This window comes from Hyla sarda, chromosome 2 (assembly GCF_029499605.1).
Source record: "Hyla sarda isolate aHylSar1 chromosome 2, aHylSar1.hap1, whole genome shotgun sequence".
Taxonomy (NCBI): Eukaryota; Metazoa; Chordata; class Amphibia; order Anura; family Hylidae; genus Hyla; species Hyla sarda.
Genome location: NC_079190.1, coordinates 51935266 through 51955951, shown reverse-complemented (window position 1 = coordinate 51955951; position 20686 = coordinate 51935266). Strand labels below are relative to the sequence as shown.

The window sequence follows — 20686 nt, the reverse complement described above, 5'->3', positions numbered from 1 at the left end:
AGTCCAGTAACTGAGGGTGGGCTATCAGACAGGAGAGAGCACAGAGGAGAGCTACCAGTCAGGAGAGAGCACAAAGGAGTACTATTAGACAGGAGAGAGCACAGATGAGTGCTACCAGACAGTTGAGAGCACAGAGGAGTGCTATCAGACAGGAGAGAGCACAGAGGAGTGCTATCAGACAGGAGAGAGTACAGAGGAGTACTATCAGACAGTTGAGAGCACAGAGGAGTGCTATCAGACAGGAGAGAGCACAGAGGAGTACTATCAGACAGGAGAGAGCACAGAGGAGTGCTATCAGACAGGAGAGAGCACAGAGGAGTACTATCAGACAGGAGAGAGCACAGAGGAGAGCTACCAGTCAGGAGAGAGCACAAAAAAGCTTTATTTACCCATAAGTGTTCCAAAAGAAACCACAATGCTTAGGACCCACAATAGTTCTTTCTCAACCTATTTGAAACATTGCGTTTCTTTTGTGACACTTATGGGTGAATAAAGCTCTTTAGCTTGATTTTTCTGGAGTGCCGCCTCTTCTCCTTTTGGATTGGTTTGAAAACAATGTTGAAGACTACAATATGCTGTTCTGGTCATCAAAATACTCTAAACATAAAAGGAAACCGATAACACTAGTATGAACAGAAATTTACCTTGAGTCATGATATCTTATACTACAGCATAAGTAGATCTTTAAAGGAGTTTTCCCATTTCAACATTTATTCATATATATGCCATAAACTGCTGATAGATGCAAGTCTCTTACTTGGGAGTTAAAGTACGACACCAAACTCCCATGGTGTCCCAAAAGATATCGCAGTGTTTCTAGCCCGCAATAGGTTCTTTCTAAACTTATTGTAGGTTCGAAAATGTTGGGTTTTTTTTCCTGAGATTTTTGAATAAATAAAGCTCTTTTGCTGGATTTTTCTAAAGTGCTACCCCTTCTCCTTTTGGATTGATTTAAAGAAGAAATCTCATCCTACAAAATTCTGAAAAACGTATCCCCTATTCGCAGGATAGTTTTAGATCGTGAGGGGTCCGACTGCTGGGCCCCCTGCGATCTCCTGTACTGGCCCTCTGCTCTCCCCAGGAATGGCATATCACGACCCCTGTCTGAAGCAGTGGCCGCCATGCCCCCTCAATATATCTCTATGGGAATGCTGAAGATATCTGAATGGCTTTCTCATAGAGATATATTGAGGGTGCATGGGGGCCCTTCTTCTAGTGAGGGTCATGACACTCCGCTCCTGGGGAGAGCCGGACCTCGTACAGGAGATCACGGGGGGGCCCCAGGTGTCGGACCTCCACGATCTAAAACTTAACCCCTATCCTCCAGATAGAGAATACGTTTTTCAGAATTTTGTATCATGAAATATCTACTTTAAGGCTCCGGTCCAACATTGTGAAGCACAGCACCCATCATTGGACTAAAAGTCCCAGTAGGGTGCCTGTTCCATTTTTGTTTATAGGTCTAATAGGTTATTTGTGAATGAACCCATTAGTCATAGATCCCAGTAACAAGTGGTCACCCATTTCCATATTCCCTGCCAAATGGAGTGGTCTTCTGCTGTGCCCAGAGTCTAGTCCTGATAATCCCCTGTTACTCTTCTGAGCCTGTAGGAATAGTACAGAAGAGATTATATGCTCAGAGGTGACCCTCAAGCTGATAGACAGGGTAGAGCAGATGCTTCAATAAAACGGAGGATATGTGAGTCACAAAAAAACTGGATACTCTTATCTTGCTGGGCTACTTGATTAAATACTTATCTATTTTTTTGGTCATCTTTTAAGGATAACGTTATATTCGAGAGACTGTCCAGAGAATCCCAGTACATGGAGCAGACGTTAAACCATCTTGAACAATTTGCTTCTGAAGGTAAATCACATCATTCTTATTGCTATAATAAATACTTCATACTGCTGTTCAACAATATGGTTTAAGGGGTATTCCAGGCAAAGACATCTTATCCCCTATCCAAAGGATAGGGGATAAGATGTCTGATCACTGGGGCCCGCCACTGGGACCCCCCGCAATCTTCATGCAGCACCCGGCATTATATGTTGGGCTGCTGCTCCAGTCTCGGAAACCTCTTTGTTTCTGGGACTGGAGACATGACATTGGATAGGGGATAAGATGTTTTTGGCTGGAATACCCCTTTAAAGCTCTTTTCCAATTTTTATCATTGTTGGTGTAATCCTAAGTGGGGGGTGATCTGTGGGGACCTTCTTATGAAAGTAGTGGTCTCTTCATCCAAGTGACCATCAAACTGACCGTAACAGTGGATTGCTATCCATCATGCATTGTGAAGGAATGAGAAAATGAGGGTGCCATTGTGGGCAGAGCCTTATTTGGGAGTGCTGCGGAGTAGTTGCACGTTCAAGATATGTTTCTGGGGTGCTCAGCTATTCCATTGTTCACTATATTGCAGTGCTTTTATATCACCAACATACACTAAGGGAGGGAAATTTTCCGACCCTGAGGAGAGAAGCCACCACTGGCCTATGCAATATATATACACCAACAAAAAAGAATATACATATATGCCAATTACAGACATTTAAAAGTATAGAGCAAAATAAAAACAAGGCACCACAAGAGCAACTGCAGATAAGTGGAGGGGGTATAACAAGTAAAGACACATGGAGTACCGGGAAACTGTCCTCTGGGTATATGAAAAGCAATAATTAGGGTATACAACCTTAATATATAATATCATAGGACAGTACAGCATACAAAAATGTAAACAGATAAATATCTAAATACATAATAAAGAGCAAATAGTCAAGCCAATAACATCCTGCCATGTATTACCTGCCTACTACCTCCAACCCCAACGTACGCTTCGCATGTGCTTCGTCAGGGGGCAAACTTTTAACAACATTTTAACTTTTTAAACATTTTAACAGGTCACATTGCATTTTTAACATATATAACATATATTATTTGATAGCAGCTTCACAAGTCTTGCATCCATTGAACTTGTGAGTTTTTGGACAGTTTCTGCTTGAATTTGTTTGCAAGATGTTAGAATAGCTTCCCAGGGCTGCTGTTTGGATGTAAACTGCCTCCCACCCCATAGATCTTTTGCTTGAGGATGCTCCAAAGGTTCTCAATAGGATTGAGGTCAGGGGAGGATGGAGGCCACACCATGACTTTCTCTCCTTTTATCCCCATAGCAGCCATTGATGCAGAGGTATTCTTTGCAGCATGAGATGGTGCATTGTCATGCATGAAGAGGATTTTATTATGGAAAGCATAGTTCTTTCTTCTGTACCAGGGAAGAAAGTGGTCAGTCAGAAACTCCACATACTTTGCAGAGGTCACCTATACACCTTCAGGGACCCTAAAGGGGCCGACCAGCTCTCTTCCCATGATTCTGGACCAAAACATAACTCCACCACCGCCTTGCTAACATTGCAGCCTTGTTGTAACAGGGTGGCCGTCCACCAACCATCCACTACTCCATCCAACTCCATTCAACCCTATAAACTCATAAAACCTAAAAGCAAAAATTTGTATTTTTCTTTAGACAGTGTATTCATTTCAAGTGAATTAATTGCAAGCTAAGTGATGGAATAGACTATACAGAGAGGAAAACCTTTCCACGTCACCACTTTTTACACTTTGCAGACACTGACGTCAATGTTTAATAAAGACACTGTTTCTCTTTTATTGCCCGTGTGTCATCCTACAACATCGCTGCATTAATGACAAGTGTAGAACAGAAAGTTTTAAAAACAACTTCAAATTTTCCATGCGTCCCCATCCAAAGAAGAGAAAATATTTTCTTCTTTAAATAACAAGGAGCAAATATTTGGCTGTGAAAACTAAAATTTCTCCATTTATTCCGAGTAAAGTCATATTTCCTTTCAATTTTACACTGTAAATCCCATTATAGGGAAAGTTCACTTAAGTGTGTGTGTTGGGGCAGTAGCTGTAAACTCTGTAAACATACCACTGTATAATAAATCTTTAAGGGAAATTCCAGTCATCAGCCGAAAACAGGTGATGCTATTTATTGTACTCTATGCTTTTTCCTTGGCTGCTTTTTTAGTTTGGCTTCATTAGGACAGAGCTGTGATCTGTGACTAAATCTTGGCTATAGTGCCTGTGGGAAGGCTAAGGTAGTCTGACAACTGCCTCCTGTCTTATCATTGGTTACCACTGCAGCTCGGCTTCTTTAGATTGGCTGCTGTGTAAAAACACAAGCCCATCTTTTTTCTTCCAATTGTTTTTTTTATTGAATTTTACCAAAATAGAAAAACAAACAAGTATAAAGGACAGGCGCAGCTGTCAACTTATTATTTTACAACGACAAAAACAGCGAACAGTTGTTTACTGCATATAGGAAGACTTGATTGTCGATTCAATCTTACATATAAGATAGGCAGTTGTTTAACCAAACCAAAAGGAAAACAGAAATAAAAGACTAAAGTAAAATAAATAAAAATAAAGGAAATATAACATCTCCGAGATAACTTGCTTAGTAGAATGCGTGCGTACCAATAATGTTATATATATATTTTTTTCTTTTATCCTTATATATCTGATATATAATGAAACGTTGTAGAAAAGTGCAAATGCCAAGACATTACTTATAGAACAAGATGATGAAAAGGTTTAACTCTAATAATGGATGTCAATGTGCCCCATGTAACATAACGTCTTTTTGTAAATATCTTGTCAGTGGAAAAAATCACTTTTAATCTAAATATCTCTACAATGAGAGGACAGAGACCATGAAGCCCATCTGATGTTAAATTTGTCCAACTTTCCAGAACCCCTAGCTATAACCTTTTCGAATGAATATGTAGTATTTATTTTATTCAGGATGATATCAAAACAGGGTACCAATGGAGTTTTCCAGTTACTCAATAACGTGTTTTTTTTCAATTATCGTGATAATACACAATAATTCTCTTAGTGGAGGGGGTATAGTTTGTAAACCTATATAAAGAAGGGCTAGTGGGGGATTCCACGGAATGGAACAGTTAAATATAGATGTCAAGAGATTTTTGCATTCTAACCAGAACATTTCGATGATTGGGCAGTTCCATAGTATGTGAAGGAGAGTACCTTTTTGACCGCAACCCCTCCAACAAAATTTTGAACACAAGCCCATCTTAAGCACAGCAGAAAGTCAGTGCAGGGAAAGCTAACCTCCATTACAGCAAGATAAAATATAGACAACTAAACCGGCAGAAATAGTGTGCACCTGGCATGGCAGCAGACTATCAGACTTACATATACTCCATATAAGATGCTATAATATGCTATAATATAATATAAGAAAACACAGTGTTGACTAGCAGACTATTTGGTGCTCACTCCTGTATAGATAAAGATAACATCAATCTGATATAGGTAGGAAGAAGCCCAAGGGCACTCACCAGTATATTATTTTATTAGTACCCAACAACAAGACACACAAGGTAGCGGGGGGTATAGAAACAGACAGAGCATGGGTGTCATAAGTCAACAGCTGTTTCGTGTCTTTGTGGCAAGTTAACACACTGTAAAGGCACGAGACGGCTGTTGCCTTATGACACCCCTGCTCCGTCTTTCTTTACCTCAGCTATCTTGTTTGTCTTTTTATTTGAATTGAAAAAAGGAATATACTACAGACTGGTGAGTGCTGTGGGACTTCTTTTACCTATATTAGATTAATAGACTATTAAACGACCTCTTCTAAGAACATAGTAGCTAGAACACGGGTACAGGGATACTGCATGATCATTACTGATATTAATCCATCTTGTTTGCATATGAAGTCATTTTCTCTGTTCATTTCTATGAGAGTCACATTATTTAGCATTACTGGGCAAGTGTCTGCAGTGATAAGACAGAAAGAAACAAGCACTGGAACTCTGTGGAAAGAGGAACAGGAACATGGTTATTCAAGCCATGTGGAAAGTGCCGCAGTCTATTATGATGTGTATAGCCAGTGCTGTGATCGGCATCTGTTAATTTACAAATTGAGATTGCAAAAATCACACTGGCAAACACCCCACCCCAATATCAGATTTGTTAAACGTCTGTAAATTCCTGGACAGTTCACGAAAACAGGAGAGGGTATCCAGAGAAAACAGAGGTTATCCAGATATTAATCCTTGTCTGATCTTCAGAACAGGGCCCATCACTTACCTCGCTGGCTGAGGGACACCATTGCAGCTCGTGTTTTTCTGTGTGGCCCGTCACTGGACGTCACCGACGTCTTGAAAGGTCAGGGCTGGAACACTCAAGAGAGGTAAGAGACGGACCCTGTTTTAGAGATCCCAAGGTGTCCCAGCAGTTGGACCTCCTGGGATCAGACACCTAGACAAAAGTTTATTAGCCTTATAACCCCTTTAAAACTATTGAACTATTGTTTAGGGTAACTTATCAGAGCTATCATGTATATACGTGAGATATAGCAATATTTCTGGTCTTATGTCCAGATTTCCCTTTTTCGATCTTTCCTGAGCTAGGGGTGGAGACTAGATTCTATGATGTCTCCCATACACGGCACACACATAACAGGGGGTTGTGTTCCAACTATTTCCCATTATAGAGCAGTACTGAGCAGTGTAAGTTGTGAATCCAGCATTGGGATGAAATCTAATGCTTACTATAAGCTCCTGCAGTCTCTGTGTAAATCTTTATCTCCCTCCGGCTCTCTCCAGCCGCTCCACTTTGGCAAAGACTTCTGTGGGCAGCTTGTAACTAATCCCTCAGTGAGCTGTTCCATCTCATGATTGACTTGAGTAGTTTTTGAGAGTAACTAATAAGTTTAGGATGGGGGAAAGCAGAAACGGAGCCTGATAAGAGGCCAGTGACCATTTAAAAAACACATAAAATTATGTCTATAATTTTTTTGAAGCTGGAGATGTTTGTGCAGGTTATTGTTATTCATATTTATATCAGGTTAGTCATATCTTTATTCTGAGCTATAGACACATATTACTGATAATCTTTATTATTTATCATACAGTTTTTATGTTGTCTATAAAAAAGTTTGCCGCCCATAGTTTTTCGATAATTTGTCCCAAAAAAAATAAGATTGGCAAACCTAACTTTTAAAGGTTCATGTATTGTCTGAATCTATCCAGAAATAACATATTTGAGTGTGAAACTGAACCTCACTTTAAGTCCAAATAATAAAAAATGAGAATGTGTTTTATAAAGTGTTTCATTGTCTTTTTTTTTTTTACCTTACGATTGTCCAAGCCTAATATAGCCTCCAAAGTAGACCAGTAAAATTTGTTGGAGAGATAATCACTACTATATCTTAAAAGGAAACTTAAGGAATGATAATTTATTGGATGAAAGCGCTTTGCACAGGAATGATTTAAAGGTTTTATCAAAGCCTGACACTTCTAAGTGTATTTACATCATGTTGGGTTTGATAAGTGGCTTTATAATGGAGCTATGTCTCACCACCACGGCTTTTTATATACTCAGCGATAGTGCTGGCCAGGCTGCAGCTAAACAAAACACTGGCTTCATAATCTCAAATGTACAGAGCCAGAACGGATATCTCCAAGATGTTGGAAATCAGAATTTAGGAATCAAAGGAATTGTTGTCTTTATAGAATAACTTACTGTACCATGCATCAGAGCTGGGCAAATCTCACCTGGGAAACAGGGATCCGACAGACCTAGATGTTGCTGCTCATGCCTAGCTTTTTAACCTGTTTTCTATTGATGTCTATGTGGAAGTTTTTAATGTCTAATAATCAAAACAAAAAAAAAAACGTAAAGAAGTACTCTGGCGCTAAGGCATCTTATCCCCTATCCAAAGGATAGGGGATAAGATGCCTGATTGCGGGGCTCCCGCCGCTGGGGACCCCTGTGATCTTGCACGCAGCACCCTGTTACAATCAGTCCCCGGAGCATGTTCGCTCTGGGTCTGATTACTGGCAATCACGGGGCCGGAGCATTGTGACCTCCCCGCCCCACCCCCGTGTGACGTCACACTCCGCCCCCTCAATGCAAGCCTATGGAAGGGGGAGTGACAGCTTGCACTGAGGGGGTGGAGCGTGACATCATGGGGGGGGGGGGGGGGCCGTGACGTCACAATGCTCCGGCCCTGTGATCGCCAGTAATCAGAGCGGCGGGACCCCCGAGACCCCCGAGATAGGGGATAAGATGTCTTAGTGTCGGAGTACCCCTTTAAAGGGGACCTGTTAGCAATTTGAAAACTACTGACAGGCTCATACAGTTGTCGGTATGGGGAGTTTATACATTCTTATTGAGCCTTATTTACTAAGCTAAAACCAACCAGTTTTTGTCTGGTTAAATCCAACAAACCCGACTGCAAAACTGCATTATGAAAACTCAAAAAAGGGGCGTAATCTGTCGCAAAGGGGGCATGGAATGTCACAAAGGGGGCATGGCTTTGCAGCACAACCTATTTAATATTGAATTCCCCGAAAATCCTGTGGATAAATGGCCGGAAATTTCCACCTAGAAAAAGCTGGTCAGAAAATGTTCCCCACTTGTAAATATGAGATCCTTATAGTAAATGTTATTAATTAAATTAAAATTAAAAGTCTGAAACAACATTTCTCACTAGTAAAAACCCGACACTATTAGAAAATAAGGCCCACTATCTTTCTTATGCTGCTTGTATAACTGAGATAAACTTTTGAAGGTCCGCCGCTACCGCAAGGGCCTAGGGGACCGATAGCTTGAGCCTCCTGTCACTAAAACCTTCAATAACATATATTTCAGTCATGTAAGCAGTGGAAGACTAACTGTACCTTGCCCCCCCCCCCCCCCCAGGCTGTCAACAATACTAGGCTCCCCCCCAACACCATATCTATGGTTCACACAGGGGATGGTATACTGAAGATCTTCTGCAGCACATGTGAATTCAGAAAATAAGCAGTGTATTCCAGTAGCAGAAAAATTGACTAATGTAATTATAATAGTCATACAGTTACAAAATATCAGTATACAAAGAACAAGTATTATATCACATACTTACTGCCATCAGACAGTTAGTGATCAAATCCAGTATACTAGGACAAACACGATATAAAGGACAAATAATACTGCCACACCATAACCATGTAAGATACAGTGACTAAAACCAGTATACTAAGCCATTATTACCAATATACTGACTATACAAAAGACAAATAATACAGCTACATCATGAACAAATATTACTCCCTTCTAATAATACTGACATACTGTTATTGAAAGCAAAGCACTATAATTAGACCAACATTACCTCCAAACAGTGATCAGTGATTATATAGTGATTACAGTTACATACAATGACTCTTCTCTGAACCGAGTTGTTCCCTTTTCTGTCTTCCTCATTTGGCCCAGACTGACATAATCACCCCCACCAGTGGGTCCACACAGAAGTTACCACACAAAAATGCACCCACACAGTAGTAAACCCCCCCTAACAGTGCCCCACACACTAGCTGGCCCGCCAGTACTTGCCCCCACAGTACTTGCCCCCTAATGTTTTCCCTACACAGTAGTTGGTGTTACAACTAGCGTTCCGGCCAGACACGCTGTCCGTGAGCGCTCTCCTGACCCATCCTTCTCTGCCGGCGGTGCCGCGGTTCGCATTGTGGGATGCGCCCACATGTGAACGCCAGGCCATTACTCACCTCCTGCTTCCTCCCCTGTGGGTGTACCAGCCCTCTAGGGCACACGCGTGCCGTCTCTCTGTGATTTAAATGGCCCTTAATTAGTTACTGCTGCTCGCTGGCACTATAAGTGTCAGCACCTCCTATTTCCCCTTGCCGGATCTTTGTGCTCATTTGCCAAGAGAAAGCATTCCTGTTCTGTATTGTCTTGCTGTGTTCTGACCTCCTTGCTTCGTTCTTGACTACGCACCTTTGCCAGCTGTCCTGACCTTCTGCCTTTCCTGAGTACGTGTTTGCTTCATCCTTCCAGTGCCACGTGTCACCTCGGCAGCCTGTGTGGACGAGTCGTGCCAGAGGTAGCGACCTTGGTGCCGCCTGCCACAGCAAGTCCTTCCCACTTTGCAGCGGGCTCTGGTGAATACCAGCGGCACCTTAAACTCTGCTCCCTGGTATGGCCCACACCATCATCCACACAGGTTCAGCGAATCCACTTCTTCAGTGCCACTTACAGTAAGATCAGGCCATGGATCCCGCCAAGGTGCCTCTGCGGAATATCGCTGATCTTTCTGCTAATGAGGCACAACAAGCACAACAACTAAACCAGTTATCTGCAATGTTGCCGCAGTTCCTCACCGCACAACAGCCACAACCAGTTCCAGTGGCTCCTCCAGTGTCTGCAGCTTCCGTGGTTTCTGTAGGCTCCAAGATACGACTGTCTCTGCCGACAAAATATGAAGGCGACCCTAAATTGTGTAGAGGGTTTGTGACCCAGTGTTCAATGCATTTGTAACTTATGGCTGATCAGTTCCCGACAGAGCATGCTAAAGTGGTGTTTGTGGTCAGTCTTCTTTCTGGAAAAGCCCTGGCCCTGGGCTACTTCTCTCTGGGACAGAAATGATCCGGTGTCCTCCAATCTGCAGGCCTTCCTTTCGGAATTCCACTGTGTCTTTGAAGAACCTGCACGGGCCTCCTCAGCCGAGACTGCACATCTGAACCTATGCCAAGGGTACACTTCTGTTGGTAATTACGCAGTTCAATTCCACACCCTAGCCTCCGAATTGGCCTGTAATGGCGAGGCCCTGTGTGCCACCTTTAAAAAGGGACTTTCTAGTAGTGTCAAGGATGTTCTCGCTGCACAGGATCCTCCGTCTTCCCCGAGTGATCTTATTCAGTTGGCCACTCAAATCGATGTGGGATTTGCCGAGAGACAGGGTGCGCTTTGCCGAGAGGCAGGGGGAGCTACATCAAGAGCGTGAACCTACTCGGACACAATGTTTTCTCCGTTTGGGACCTGTGTTCCAGTATCCACCTCAACCATCCTCTTTGCCCTCTGCCGAAGAGGCTATGCAGGTGGATTGTGCTTGATTAACCCAGCAGGAGAGGTCCCGCTGAAAACTTGTGTCTTTATTGTGCCAGCCCAGAGCATTTCCTTAAAGACTGTTCTATACGACTAGAACAATTCTGGGAAATGCTCGCAACTAGGGCACATGGGAGAGGCGTCCCTAGGTGTTAATTCTACCTCTCCTCGTTTTACCATGCTGGTCCAAGTATATACTTCTTCCAGGGCATCGTTCTCCGCTGTAGCCTTTTTGGACTCTGGTTCTGCTGGAAACTTTATCAACGCCTCCCTTGTCCACAAACACAGTCTCCCAGTGATTCGGCTCATTAAGCCTATGTACATTTCTTCTATCAACAGAGAATCCCTGAATTGTGCACTACAATTCCACACTGAACCTCTTACAAGTGGGTGTGTTACACAAGGAGATCGAGTTCTGCGTGCTTCCTCATTGAACTTCGGAGCTTCTTCTCGGTCTTCCCTGGCTACAACTTCATGTTCCGCATCTCGACTGGCAAACTGGTGACGTCACTCGCTGGGGACCTTACTGTCAGAACCACTGTCTGACGACTACTTAGCCTAAGACTATCTCTTCATTTCCTTCCCTGCAGAGTCTGCCTCTTCCTTATCGAGATTATTCAGATTATTTGTGTTCTGCGAGCAGCAGGCAGAGTGTCTTCGTCCGCATCGTCCCTATGATTGTCCAATTGACTTTCAGCCTGAGACTACGCCTCCCCAGGGAAGAATTTACCCCTTGTCTTTCCCTGAGTCGCAAGCTATGGCTCAATACATCAAAGAAAATCTACAAAAGGGCTTCATTCGGAAGTCCACCTCTCCTGTCGGAGTTGGGTTCTTCTTTGTGGAAAAGAAGGATGGGTCACCCCATCCCTGTATTGACTATCGGGAACTAAATAAAATCATGATCAAGAATCGCTACCCTCTACCTTTGATTTTGGAACTCTTTGATCGTCTACGGGGTGCCAAGGTCTTCTCCGAGCTGAATCTGCGGGGAGCATACAACCTCATTCGAATTCGAGAAGGAGACGAATGGAAGACGGCCTTTAATACCCGTGATGGGCACTTTGAGTACCTTGTGATGCCTTTTCGCCTCTGTAACGCCTGGCTGTCTCCCAAAAATTTGTCAACTGAAATAAAAAGCACAAACGGATGCGCCCCGTAGTGTAACACCAGGTTACAATTGGTAACGCTATGTGTGAACTGCGCTTACCACATGGAGTTGTACTGCAACCAAGTACAACAATGGGTCAAAGCAGATCATCAAAGGGTCTCTGCAACTTCTTTCCGCTGGAATAAAATCACGATAAAAACAGAAAATCTCCAAACAACAGGGCAGGATGGATAGGAACGCTGAGACCAGGTAAGAGCTTAAAAGGTTTATTCCCACAATGCAACGCGTTTCACGGTTACCCGCTTCCTCAGGCATGGTGCCCTGTTGTTTGGAGATTTTCTGTTTTTATCGAAAAATTTGTCAAGACATCTTCCGTGATCTACTCTACACATGTGTTGTTGTGTACCTTGATGACATCCTGATCTTGTCACCCAATTTAGAGGTGCATCGTTCACAACGACTCCGGGACAATCATTTATTTGCCAAACTCAAGAAATGCCTTTTCGAGAAGTCAAGTCTTCCATTTCTTGGTTATATTGTTTCCAACCAAGGTCTCCAGATGGACCCTGATAAGCTGTCGGCAGTTTTGGACTGGCCTCGGCCTATTGGCCTATGGGCAATACAACCCTTTCTGGGGTTTGCCAATTATTATTGTCAGTTCATTCCTCACTTTTCTTCTTTGGTTGCACTGATTGTGACTCTTACTAAAAAGAACTTTAATCCCAAATCCTGGTCTCCTGAGGCTGAAGAAGCCTTCTCCTGATATATGGTACCACCTGAGCATTTGATTTCAACAGCGCCTGCCAACCTTCAGCATGTTCCTCCGGGGATGTCTTTTGTGTCTTCTTGACTTAGACACAGAGTGTTGAACTGAGGATATTCCTCTTTGCTGGCTGGGCATTCTAGAATACGGAAGTCCATACAACTAATCTCCCGGCATTTCTGGTGGCCGAACCTTGTACGCGAGGTCACTGATTTTGTCCGTTCCTGTACTAACTATGCCCGCGACAAGACTCCTTGGCTTAAATCTGTGTGTCTTTTACAGCCTTTGCCTATTCCGGAAAATCCATGGTCTCACATTGCTATGGACTTCATCACCGATCTACCACCTTCCTGTAACAACACAGTCATCTGGGTGGTTGTTGATTGTTTCTCCAATATGGCTCATTTTGTGCCTCTGCCTGGTCTTCCTTCTGTTCCACAGCTGGCAAAACACTTCCTTCAGCATATTTTTCGCCTACATGGCCTTCCGACTCACATACTCTCTGATCGAGGAGTTCAGTTCGTCTTCAAGTTCTGGCGGGCCCTCTGTTCACGTCTTAAAATCAAACTGGACTTTTCTTCTGCCTACCATCCCCATACCAACGGCCAGGTTGAGAGAGTAAATCAAATCCTTGGAGACTATCTTCGTCATTTTGTTTCTGCCCAACTGGACGATTGGGTCGACCTTTTACCTTGGGGGGAGTTCTCTTATAACCACAAGGATTCTTAGTCTACACAAACTTCACCATTCTTCATAGTCTACGGCCATCACCCTCGTCCTCCTCTTCCTGCCTGCTCTGGAGTGCCTGCTGTTGATGACCAATTACAGGATTTTATGACCATCTGCCAAGAGACCCGGCACTCTTTAGTTCTTGCTTCCTCCCGTTTTAAGGTTCCCAGCTACAAGTTGAGTCATCTCTTCCTGGGTCCTTACAAAGCTATGCATCGCATTACTCCTGTGTCATACAAACTTCATCTGCCTCCTTCTTTGCAAATTCCGAACTCTCTCCACATCTCCCTCCTCAAGCTTTTCATCATCAATCGGTTTTCCCAAAAAGACATCACCCCTACTCCAGTGTCCGGTTCCTCCGATGTCTTTGAGGTTAAGTAAAGGGAGACTGTATTTTCTTGTGGAATGGAATGGGTTTGGTCCTGAAGAAAGGTCCTGGGAGCCGGAGGAGAATATCTTGATTCTTAATTTTCTGTGACCTAAAAAGAGGGGGAGACAAAACTGGGGGTACTGTTATAACTAGCGCTCCGGCCAAACACGTTGGCCGCAAGGGCTCTCCTGCCCTGGCCTCCTCTGCTGGCGGTGCCGCGGTTCACATCACGGGACGCGCCCGCATGCGAACGTAGGACCGTTACTCACCTCCTGCTTCTTCCGCTGTCCCAGGTCGCCGGCGTGTGTGTACCCACCCTCTAGGGCACGCGCCCGCTGGCTCTCTGCGATTTAAAGGGCAGGTACGCCTTTCATTGGTTACTGCTGCTCGCTGACACTATAAGTGTCAGCACTTCCTGCTTCCCCTTGCCAGATCTTTGTGCTCATTTTCGTAGAGAAAGCGTTCCTGTTCTGTAGTTCCTTGCTGTGTTCTGACCTCCTTTCTTCGTTCCTGACTACACACCTGTGCTGCCTGTCTTGACCTTCTGCTTTTCCTGACTATGAGTTTGCTTCATCCTTCCAGTGCCACGTGTCACCTCGGCAGCCTGTGTGGACGAGTCGTGCCAGGGATAGCGACCTTGGTGCCACCTGCCTCAGCAAGTCCATCTTGCTTTGCGGCGGGCTCTGGTGAATACCAGCGGCACCTTAGACTCTGCTCCCTGGTAGGGCCCATGCCATCATACACACAGGTTCAGCGGATCCACTTCTTCAGTGCCGCTTACAGTTGGCCCCCTCTACTATTGCCCCCACAAAGTAGGTAAGCTCCACAAAATAGTTAATTTCTCTCTAACAGTGCCCCCATACAGTAGTTAGCCCCCGTTATTGTCCCCACATTGTAGATAGCCCCCATTATTTCCCCCACACAGTAGTTAGCCCTTCAAAAGTGACCCCCTGCACAGTAGATAGCCCCACTAGTGCTCTAGGCATTTGACCCTTAATGATCTGATATTGAAGGCCTGCCCTGGGATATCCCTTTAAACTGGCTATTATAGTAGTCTAGCTGGTTCTTAAAGTTTAAAGTTAAATATGTAGTGTATATATATATATATATATATATATATATATATATATATAATTTATTTTGCCAAGTGTACAGCATTTCTCTTAAAAAGAAATACAGCTTGTTGGTAAAATATTCCCTCTTCAGTGCCAATAATATTGGTCTGCAGTGGTGACACCTGGTTGAGGAACATCTGCGTTTCACCAGCTGGGACCCTACAATTGGCACAAAGTCAGAGGTGGCAGACTTACACCAGCTTTCTTAGCCCAAGGCTAAACTGGCACAGAGCTGAGAGAAGGGAAGGTGCAAAGAGAGATGACACTTGGCTGATTAAGACTGCTTGTTTCTATGTCTCGTTCTGCCTTAATAACACAATCTTTATTTGGAAATGCATTCAAATGCCACATACTACTACTATCTATCTAACAGCTGTATTCATTCTACCCCTATATTAAGGCTTGAGAACACTATGCCTTGCATATGCAGACCTTGATGAATCTGAGTACAAGGATTGGCTAAAGATCCAAAATGAAGCCAGTGTGGTTCTGAAGGACAGAGTCCAGAAACTCGAGGAGTGTTATGAGCATATTGAAAAGGTGAGCATTGTATACAATAGTCATATGATCTTTGACCATCCAGCTGTTCCTGCACTACAACTCCCATGATTCTCAGCCAACTTATGGCAAAGGTTGGGTTCCCTTCTGCTGTTGTGTTTTCAAGAAGTTCCGGAGCATATGGCAGTATATTACATTATTACCAATGACACCTTCATTCTGGAAAGCTTCACAATATTGTCTGTATTCTAAACATTGTTTTTGTTCCGTGAAATACTTGCACTCCGAGCTATGAGACCCTGCGATCTTTGAGATATTTTCTTACAGTGACTGCCGGCACAAAGAAGGAACAGGTCCACTTGGGAAAAACATCTAGCAAGCCATGACACCACCATGAACTTGATATTAGAGCTCAGTGTGACACCCTAACCCTTTATTACTCCATTGTAATTATTGCAAAAAGAAAAACATAAAGTATCCACACTATGGTTCGCTCCCTGAAGCATTGGGCTTAGCCGCCAAGACCTTGAGGCTTTGCTGAAAATATGAAACCAATTAATATCCTGCATGAAGATCCCTCCGAATAGTTACGGATAGCTGACAGTCAGAAGGGCAGAGCTAAGGTGAAATAGAGGGGATTATGGGCGGAAAGGAGGGCTTGTAGCTGAAGTTATTAATACTGCAATTAAAGCTAAATTGGTAACAGGACTGTGAGAGAAAAGCTTCATCCTATAATAGGAAGATTGCTTATGTAAGGCTCGGTTTAGAGGTGTAACTTGTAGCTTCTAGGCCCTGATGCAAAATCTGCAACAGGGCCCCATCTCCCAGTTATAATACTGGTCTCTTATGGGGCAGATGTGCTTTGGGACCCCCTTGGGCATCGGGGCCCAGGTGGGACTGCTACCTCTGCACCCCCTATAGCTATGCCCCTGGATGGATTCATACTGCAGTCCTTCAGAGTTATCCTTCGGCATTTCGCCGATACCAGAGAGCAGTGCACACCATTCATATTAATGGCCCCAATGGAGTCACCTAATGGGGAACAACATAGTGGAGTCCTCTTAGTCCATTAGGTGACTCTGTTTGGGCCATTGAAATATGATTCAGTATGAAACCTAGCCTTAGACTGCCAATACTTTGCAATGAAGATAGTAGCAGCCAGTTCCTGTTTTTATCAAGTAGTGGTGATGCTGGACTATAAACTATGCTAAAATGCTTCCATATCGATAGCCTATTCTCAGGATAGGGCAACTATATCAGGTCAGTAGGGTGCCAAATCCCAGAACCTCTTCCACAGATCCACTGTTTGCCCAAACTGTGGCTCCAGCATACATCAGTGATATATACAGTGAACATACAAAAAAAAGAAAAAAAAATTTGGGGGGAGTGGCTCCCTCTGTAGCCGTGCATCCCCTCCCCTATTTCACAGGAGATGGTTTAGATTGATAGTGGATCCAACATGTCACCTAGTCAGAGGCTGCATGCCCAGCAGAGATGAGTGAGTGTTAGGGTCCCATCCGATATGAGGCCACCCCCGCATGGTGGATGGGGGGACACGTTTTGATCAAAAAGTGCGCTAAGAGCCTCCATTTTGTTGACCAAGTGTGCTGCTGCCATTTTCTTCTTTTTTTTAACATGTTATATACAGTGAACATAGCCTAAAGCAGAGGGTTCTTTAGTTGGTGGATAGTAGTGGTCAGTGAGTTACCGACACCTAAAACCCTCCCACAAATCTGCTGTTTGCCCAAACCCTGGCTCTGGCATATATACAGTGAATAGAGGTATGGAAAAGCAATAGAAAATATCCTGCACTCACCGCTAAGTAGGTGACTCGTAGCTCCTATATGGAGGGTATCGGAGGACCAGATCTGCAGACTTGAGTGGGCGCTCAGAGTCAGCCTTTGAGCGCCCACGCAAGTCTGCAGACCTGGTCTTCTGATGCCCTCCATATAGGAGCTACGAGTCACCTACTTGGCGGTGAGTGCAGGATACTTTCTATTGCTTTTCCGTACCCGATTTGCTCAGGTCTGTCCTTTCACATGTCCTAGCACCTCCGGAAGACTCTCAGTGTATGTTGTACTTCTGTCTGGTTGTCTGCCGAGTTTCCACTACTGATGCTCAAGCAAAGTCTGGTGGTGCCATTCCTTACTCTGTGTTGACACATATACAGTGAATAGAGCCCAAAGCAGATTACTTTTTATTTTGTGTAGTGGTCGTGCTGGGTTACTGCTGCTCAGCTCCAATTGAAGCGAATAATAGCTGAGCTGCAGTATTCCAGCATAGCCAAAAACCAATATACAGAACTGTCTGGGATTCTCTGTGTATCCTGGAGCCCTGGAGCTCCCAGCAAACAGCTGATCGGTTGGGATGCCTGGTATCAAAACCCCTCTGACCTGATATTATTGACCTATGTTTAAGATTGAGCTATCAATATGTTGTAACCTGAAAACCCCTTAACTTTCAATATAAAGGTACCTTAACTCACCTTCTGACATAACTTCCACCCAAACTTCTGGTATAAGTTGCACCTTAATGCTTCTTTTGATGCTTTCCACCTAAGGCTAGGATTACATATGTCCGGTGTCCAGCATATGTAAATGCAGCCTACATTTTGCCGCAACTGATGCATCAGTTGTCATCAGTTGTTTAGCATCCGGCATCCAGTGCTTCTGAACGCCAGACAGGGGAATGTTCTGGAACAGAAGACTGGATCCTCTTAGGCCTGTCCTCATATGGTGAGGTACAGGTCCACAGCAGAGGTCTAGAGGTGACCCCCACTCACTCTCTTCTCTCTCCCCCACAACTAACTAGCTCCTCCCAGTCTACCAGACTTCAAGGGAGCAGGGCAGCAGCCCTGATTGGCCGAAACAGACATGTATCCACTTCGCCTACTCCTGCATAGACAGGTTAACCCCTTAGGGCACAATAAAACATAAAAGTGCATTGACAATATATTACAGTGCAATAAATTGGTCATTTAAACCTGAGTCGTGGGTCTGGAGCAGGTGACAGCCACCTGACAGATCAGGAAGACAGGTGTGCTCGTGCGGACACCACAGAATTCCACCATGCAAATTCCGCTGTCTAAATGGGACTGCATAATCCCATTGAAATGAATTGGCAGTAAATTTTCGGCAGATTTCTTCCATGGAATTCTACATGGAAATTCTGCCGTATGAACATAGCCTTAAAGGGGTACTGTGATGGAAAACAAGTTTTTTCAAATAAACTGGTGCCAGAAAGTTAAACAGATTTGTAAATAACTTCTATTTAAAATCTTAATCCTTCCAGTACTTATCAGCTGCTGTATACTACAGAGGAAGTTATATTTCTTTCTGGAGTTCTTTTCAGTCTGGCCACAGTGCTCTCTGCTGACACCTCTCTCTGTATCAGGAACTGTCCAAAGCAGGAGAGGTTTGCTTTGGGGATTTTCTTGTACTCTCAACAGTTCCTGACACGGACAAAGGTGTCAGCAGAGAGCAATGTGGTCAGACTGGAAAGAACTCCAGAAAGAAATACAACTTCCTCTGTAGTATACAGCAGCTGATAAGTACTGGAAGAATTAAGATTTTTATATAGAATAATTTACAAATCTGTTTAACTTTCTGGCATGAGTTGATTTAAAAAAAAAAATTGTTTTCCACCGGAGTACCCCCTTAAAGGGATTTTCCGACAGTAGAAAGTTGATGGCAAATCTTTAGGATAGGCCATTGTTTACCAACAAGGGTGCCTCCAACTGATGCAAAACTACAACTCCCAGCATACCCAGACAGCCTTTGGCTGTCTGAGCATGCTGGGAGTTATAGTTTTGCAACAGCTTGAGGCACCTTGGTTGGGAAAACACTGGGATAGGCCATAAATGTTTAGTCAATCATCAGAATGAAGAAACTAGAGATGAGCGAACTTACAGTAAATTCGATTCGTCACAAACTTCTCGGCTCGGCAGTTGATGGCTTATCCCGAGTAAATTAGTTCAGCCTTCAGGTACTCCGGTGGGCTGGAAAAGGTGGATACATTCCTAGGAAAGAGTCTCCTAGGACTGTATCCACCTTTTCCAGCCCACCGGAGCACCTGAAAGCTGAACTAATTTATGCAGGAAAAGTCATCAACTGCCGAGCCGAGAAGTTCGTGACGAATCGAATTTACTGTAAGTTCGCTCATCTCTAGAAGAAACCATCACACTCCATTATTGAAACTTTGAACCCCGGCTTAAAACCTTCAGGCTATGTTCACACATCGGAATTTCAGAGCTTCCGCTTAGATTCCATTCTGCTAAGCTGTAATGCTGGGTTCACACTACGTTTTGTCCCATACGGGAGCGCATACGGCAGGGGGGAGCTAAAATCTCGCGCTCCCGTATGTCACCGTATGCGCTCCCGTATGCCATTCATTTCAATGAGCCGACCGGAGTGAAACGTTCGGTCCGGTCGGCTCATTTTTGCGCCGTATGCGCTTTTACAACCGGACCTAAAACTGTGGTCAACCACGGTTTTAGGTCCGGTTGTAAAAGCGCATACGGCGCAAAAATGAGCCGACCGGACCGAACGTTTCACTCCGGTCGGCTCATTGAAATGAATGGCATACGGGAGCGCATACGGTGACATACGGGAGCACGAGATTTTAGCTCCCCCCTGCCGTATGCGCTCCCGTATGGGACAAAACGTAGTGTGGACCCAGCCTCAGCTGGCTTTGTGCTGAATTTATGCGGAATTTGTTGCACTCAACACACTAAATTCCATCTGGAATCTGAGTCCCATTGACTTCAACCGGTAATCAGTCAAACACCAGTATTTTATCAATGTTTCTCAGACATAGAATAATGAAATTGTTTTCCATTTTATTTTTTTCATTTCTTTAGAATTTGATGCTTCTTGGGGCTACAGCGATTGAGGATCAGTTACAGGGCGGAGTCCCGGAAACTATATCTACATTGATGAAAGCAGAAATTAAAATATGGGTTTTAACTGGAGACAAACAAGAAACTGCCATCAACATAGGTATTAACCATTGTTAACCATTATTAACCAAAGCAAGCTCAAAGCATACCTGTCATATCTCAGTTAGTCAGGTAGATTCTTAACATGCCTTTATGTATCTAGCTTCTGTATTTGGCTCACAAATCCCTCCATTCTGCTGCTCACTCATTCTGACATCCACTACTCAT

General features: G+C 43.9%; 1 protein-coding gene across 7 annotated transcripts in view; it reads left to right on the top strand.

Moving 5' to 3' along the window:
• Nucleotides 1-20686, top strand: part of ATP8A2 (ATPase phospholipid transporting 8A2) — a 955662-nt gene that overhangs the window by 403680 nt on the left and 531296 nt on the right. For all 7 annotated transcript variants that reach the window (XM_056561782.1, XM_056561783.1, XM_056561787.1 and 4 more), the window contains 3 exons: nucleotides 1783-1867; nucleotides 15425-15564; nucleotides 20381-20519. In XM_056561782.1, the coding sequence (XP_056417757.1) occupies nucleotides 1783-1867; nucleotides 15425-15564; nucleotides 20381-20519 (364 nt within the window). The remainder of the gene's footprint in view (nucleotides 1-1782; nucleotides 1868-15424; nucleotides 15565-20380; nucleotides 20520-20686) is intronic.